Source organism: Sprattus sprattus (genome assembly GCF_963457725.1).
Source record: "Sprattus sprattus genome assembly, chromosome: 12".
In the NCBI taxonomy this organism is placed as follows: Eukaryota; Metazoa; Chordata; class Actinopteri; order Clupeiformes; family Clupeidae; genus Sprattus; species Sprattus sprattus.
This window is the reverse complement of record NC_137910.1, coordinates 30,281,436-30,287,436: the sequence shown is the minus strand read 5'-3', so window position 1 is coordinate 30,287,436 and position 6,001 is coordinate 30,281,436. Positions and strand designations below refer to the sequence as shown.

The 6,001-nt window shown below is 41.2% G+C and overlaps 1 protein-coding gene across 3 annotated transcripts in view; it reads right to left on the bottom strand.

The window, feature by feature from the left end:
* Nucleotides 1-3,583: 3,583 nt before the first annotated feature.
* LOC308373062 (6-phosphofructo-2-kinase/fructose-2,6-bisphosphatase 4-like) overlaps nt 3,584-6,001 on the bottom strand; it is a 33,303-nt gene continuing 30,885 nt past the window's right edge. For all 3 annotated transcript variants that reach the window (XM_080848465.1, XM_080848466.1, XM_080848464.1), the window contains 2 exons: nt 3,980-4,044; nt 3,584-3,796 (listed from right to left, as the gene is read on the bottom strand). In XM_080848465.1, the coding sequence (XP_080704591.1) occupies nt 3,737-3,796; nt 3,980-4,044 (125 nt within the window). In that variant the 3' untranslated portion in view covers nt 3,584-3,736. The remainder of the gene's footprint in view (nt 3,797-3,979; nt 4,045-6,001) is intronic.

Below are 6,001 nucleotides of genomic sequence, written 5' to 3'. Positions count from 1 at the left end.
GGACTGGGGGGAAAAAGTGGCCCGGGAGTTACTGTCAGACCGGCCCACTCAATACACGGCGCGCGGCCCACTAAGTACACAGCATTGCCCACTCAGTACACGCCGCATTGCCCACTCAATGGATCGCACGTATCGGTCAGTGGCCTACTGGGAAAAATACCCATACACTTAACATTATTTTGGATGATTACAAAGAAATTCCTTACATAGCTGCGTAATGTTAATGGTGTTTGCTAAGAATGGGTGATGTGCAGGGGCGGACTGGGGGGAAAAAGTGGCCCGGGAGTTACTGTCAGACCGGCCCACTAAGTACACAGCGCGCTGCCCACTCAGTAGGCTACACACCGCATTGCCCATTCAATGGATCGCACGTATCGGTCAGTGGCCTACTGGGAAAAATACCCATACACTTAACATTATTTTGGTTAATTACAAAGAAATTACATCATATATGCTTGTTTTTTAATAACATTTGGATCCACCAATTTGCCTGGATGGACACATGGAATAAAATGATACTGGCTATTGTAACACTCCAAGGTAGGTATAGTTTGCTAGATGAATAGTATCAGATCCGATCAGATGGTTATCAGATCAGATGGTTATACCTATAACTACAAAGCCTATTGGTTAGTACACTCAAAGCGTATTAGATAAATATACTTGAAATTAGTGCTGTCAAACAATTAAAATACTTAAACACAATTAATCGCAATTTTTTGAAAACGCAAGCTATACTTGGCCAAGTCAACACCTGTATATAAACAATCTAGATAACATATTAACACTGTTTATAATGTAAGTGTTGTGTGTAACACAGTGATTTTAGCATAACAAACTAGCTGGTTAACTTATTTGAAACAAGTTAATAGAAATGATAAGATTTCCCTATTTACAACTACAACCATGGATAGCTTGCTCATCGATTGTAAGCAAGTGACTACGGCTAACATTTTAAAATAGATAATCTCGATGTTGACCACAGCACCAGCTTGCTTATTTTACCAGATCATAACAGTCTCAATTTAAGACATACCGTTAGCTAGGCTAGCTGTAGGGAACGTTACCTCATCTGTGAATAGCAAGCTAACATTTGGCAAGGTCAACGCCACATCTTACCTTATCACTGTCACCAGTCGGTGGTTTTCAGAATAAAATGTAGGCTAGAGTAATTGACATTTAATCACACCTAAAACAAAATGAGACTGACGGAAGAGATTGTCAGAGGCAGCGACGAGCTGTGCCTCATCCGTGTTAGAAGGGCTAGGGCTAGGGCTGACTGCACACGACACTACGGTTGCGTGCCCTGGCGGGGCGTGTTGCGTGTATGTATGCAAATCCAAATTTAAGAATCCTCTACCTCAATCGGCACAGCTGAGAACACTTCGGCTGTGTAAGAACCAATTTTCAGGTGTTCATTAATAAGGTGGAGATATTTTCTTACGTTGAACTTCCGAAGTCCGTAAAACACATTTAAGAATCGGTACCCCCGATGGCCAGTCCGCCCCTGTGTGTGTGTGTGTGTGTGTGTGAGTGTGTACATGTGAGTGTGAGCTGAAGGGTGTTCCAAGTATTCCATGGAGTTTAGTGCAAAACCTAGGAAAGTTAACTCTCCAAACAAAACAAAGCCACATGGATCTTCTTTTAGGAGGTTTAGCACTTAACTTCCCCAGGTTTGTAACTGACATACTTGTACTTGGATGTGTGAGTGTTTACGACTGCATGTGTTTACGTTTGCGTGCGTATTTGTAGAGCTACACACTACTGTAATGTACTAATACATCAGCCTAAAGAGTGTGACACTAGCCAAGTGCCACCATAGGTGCCAAATGTTTTTATTTCATTTGACAAAGAAAAGGGTATATAGAAAGAATTTTGAAGGATTTTTTGTTGTTTAACTACAGAAGATCACTTTATGTTTTTAATTTCATTTCAATTGAGGAGTAAGCAGCAGTATAGAGCTCTCAGTTGCCGTGCAATGATTGCTTGACCATCTGACCATATAGTGCACTACCCGCCAAAACCCTCACCCTTGTTAAGGTCATCTGTGACGCCAGACTTTAAAAGAGATGAGAAGTCCTCAGCTGAAGTTTAGCATTGATTACTCACGATCACCGATACTATGAATCAATTACATGAAGTAACTGTGTAGTAAACAAATGCTTTTGTTTGTGAGGTACGAGCTGATGATATGCGTGTGATGGGTTTTATTTGCAATATTGGGTGCAGGGAACATTTGTATGTTACTTACACACACCGTTTTATCTCCCTCTGATTCACTGCAGAAAATAACACTGAGCTTTTAACTGTGTGGATTTGAGTGATTAAAGAAATTGGTTTGTACAAATTGTACTTAGTGTGTGCACTAGGAGTAGTCATGTGGAGTTGTTTTGTAGCCGTTTTCCCTCTGCAACCCAGTCTTACTGTGAGGGTCTGTACCATGACTGGCAGATCGCTTCTGTGTACTATACAGAAATAAACCAAAGAGAACCCATCCTTTCACCACTGTCAATCATTGCCCATGTTGATGTGACATTAAATGGGGATACCACTAACAGGAACCGATTCAATTCATAATTGACATTGGTCAAGAATCCAGTCTGTTTTTGTAGGAAAATGGTTGTTTTTTATTGACCGGCATGATCCACACAGCATAATAGTCCACCAATGTTACAGTACATACATTTATCAACACAATGACGCCTTAATGGACTGATAGACATGTGTGCGTGTCAGCTACAAGGCGGATAATCACGTTGGTGTTTCAGCTGTCTCTGGTCAGAGAAACCGAGGAAGTAAGAGGGAACAAACACATGAACAAAGCTGCGAGGTTTCACTTTTTATTGCCATTTTAAAGTACAAGTCCGTCTGGGAAAAGCGGGGGGGAAACAAAATGCTTGATTTCTTCACTTCTACTGTATGGTTGCCTGTTAGTTTATGGACAGACGTTCTATGTAGTTATTGACTAACCATACTGGGAAGTACAAAGACAACTATAAACATTTACCACAAATCAACTTAATTCTTTAGTGTGCAATGGCATGAAATAAAATGTGTAAAAACTTAAAATGTGCAGATTCCTAGTAACAAAATCGGATTTTCCAGCTTGGTCTAGTAGCACAGTGGAGTGCTCTACCTTGATCTGCTTATAAAAGTGTTTTCCTTTTTTGGCTTTTCTCTTTCAGTTTGCACCAATACTAAGAATGTGAAGTCGATAATGTAAAGATGCATTAACTCCATGCAGACTGTACTGACTGAAATCTCGACCACAAACCAAAGACATGGATGCTCACAAAAATATGCAAAAAAAAATACAGTATAAGAAGAATCAATTGTGTATCTACTTTACAAAAGTTATGTAGAAAAAAAATAAAATGCGTTCGCTTCACATTCACAGTTTAAGTCAAGCTTGAATCACAGAGGAACGTTTAACACACGCACAAACACTCTCTTTCACACACACCCCATTAGCTGGTTTTTTCCCACTGATATACTGGATTCCAGTCATCTATCCAGACACTGCAAGGAGAAGAACGGAATGTTACAACCTACATAGAAAAATGTTAATAAAAATAAGCTTTGAGTTGTACATAACTAATCTATGTTCCCAAACTAAAGAGCTTAAGACAGGATGACAGACAAAACAAACTGGAGCAGTAACTGACGGAGTCAAATCATCAGCCCTTTATGGAGTGTTGCCAAAGGGACAGAATCCGCATCCTGCACGTGCTTAGTTTCACTGATGGGCGGGGACTGTGAACAAGGCTTCCTTTGCCAGACGGGAGATATTTACATTCTGTCAAGAGTAAGGAGGAGAAAGAGGACAGTTAACACATAGTGACCACTCACAGGTTGGAGGAAGAACTGCAAATTACAGTATACATGACATGACAAATCTTTTTAGGAGAGAACGCCTCAAGCAGTGGAACACATCCTGTGGTAACAACCAGCCCTGCGAGGCTGCTGGTGGTGAGCTCACCTCTGGCTTATCCCGGTGGGTGTTCACTGCCTCCACATTCAGAAAGATGGACTCCACTTTACAACCTGCAGAAAAGGACAGCACTTACGGAAAATTGTTGGGGTTGCATGTCAAATGAATAAGAATCTGAATTCTTTAGTCAGCCATTATCCAAACCCCAAAAAAGCAAAGCACTGAGTGACAGGTCTGTATCTTGTGAAATACCTCTATGAGGCAATATACAGTGGGGAAAATAAGTATTTGAACCCCTGCCGACTTCGCAAGTTTGGCCACTTGCAAAGAAATGTGTGATCTAGAATTGTAATGGTAGGTGTATTTTAACAGTGAGAAACAGAATATCAACAAAAATATCCAGAAAACTGCATTTTATAAGATTTATGACTTTATTTGCATTTGATGCAAAAAATAAGTATTTGAACCCCCAAGCAAACAGCAAGAATTCTTGCTCCCAATGGCCAGTTATGTGCCCAAAAAGCACAGATTAGTCCTCATTAGGTCTAACAAGGTATACCTGATCTCAACTGGTGACCTGTATAAAAGAAACCTGTCCAAAGAATCATACTTCACACCTTCAACCTCACCACCATGGGCAAGACCAAAGAGCTGTCCAAGGACGTCAGAGATAAGATTGTAGACCTGCACAAGGCTGGAATGGGCTACAAAACCACCGGCAAGCAGCTTGGTGAGAAGCAAATAACTATTGGTGCGATTATTCATAAATGGAAGCAACACCAAACAACTGTCACCCGCTCTAGGTCTGGGGCTCCATGCAAGATATCCCCTCGTGCGGAATCAGTGATCATTCGAAAGGTGCAGAATAACCCCAGAACTACACAGGGGGAGCTTGTGAATGATCTCAAGGCAGCTGGGACCAGAGTCACCAAGAAAACCATTGGCAACACACCACGCCGTAATTTTTTGAAGTACTGCAGCACTCGCAAGGTCCCCCTGCTCAAGGAAGCGCATGTACAGGGCCATCTGAAGTTTACCATTGCACACTTGAATGATTCTAGGGAGGATTGGGAGACAGAATGTGGTCAGATGATACCAAAATCAAGCTCTTTGGCATCAACTCGACTTGCCGTGTTTGACAGGGGGGGGAATGCTGAATATGACCCCAAGAGTACATCATACCCACCATCAAGCATGGAGGTGGAAACATTATGTTTTGGGGCTGTTTCTCTGCCAAGGATACAGGACGACTCCACCGCATCAAGGGGACTATGGATGGGGCCATGTAACATGGAATATTGGGCTTGAACTTCATTCCCTCATCCCCTCCCATTAAAAACACAACCTTAAAGATTTGGAGAGGATCTGGAAAGAGGAGTGGACCAAAATCCCTCCTGAGATGTTTGTAAACCTGGTGACCAACTACAAGAAACGTCTGACGTCTGTGCTTGCCAATAAGGGTTATTCCACCAAATACTAAGTAATTTTTGTCAGTCAGTTTTGGGGGTTCAAATACTTATTTTTTGCATCAAATGCAAATAAAGTCATAAATGTTATAAAATGCATTTTTCTGGATTTTTTTGTTGATATTCTGTTTCTCACTGTTAATATCCACCTACCATTACAATTATAGATCACACATTTCTTTGCAAGTGGCCAAACTTGTGAAATCGCAAGGGGTTCAAATACTTATTTTCCCCACTGTACGTAGCCTATAATGTAGAAGAAATAGATATGCCAGTTGCCAGTGCCAGTGTGTTATGCTCCTTGTTGGCACCACTAGAGTGCTCCTTTGTTCAAGGTACATTTTCTAATTTTCAGTTCAAAAGGGCAGTAGTTTCTCAAATGGTCAGTGACTTAGGTAAGATTAAAGGTTTGTAAGGCCAAGAAAGAGGCCTTAATTTGATGGTGGTTCTCTACATTTATATGTAGATAGCAATCTAGATATAATATTTTGAAATTATGTTTGGTGGCAGATTGATTGCAGCCCTTGTATCCTTTGCCCTTGGTAGCCCTTTGCACGATTGTGTTAGTGTTTTTGTGCATGCGTGCGTGCGTGTGTACTTCTCA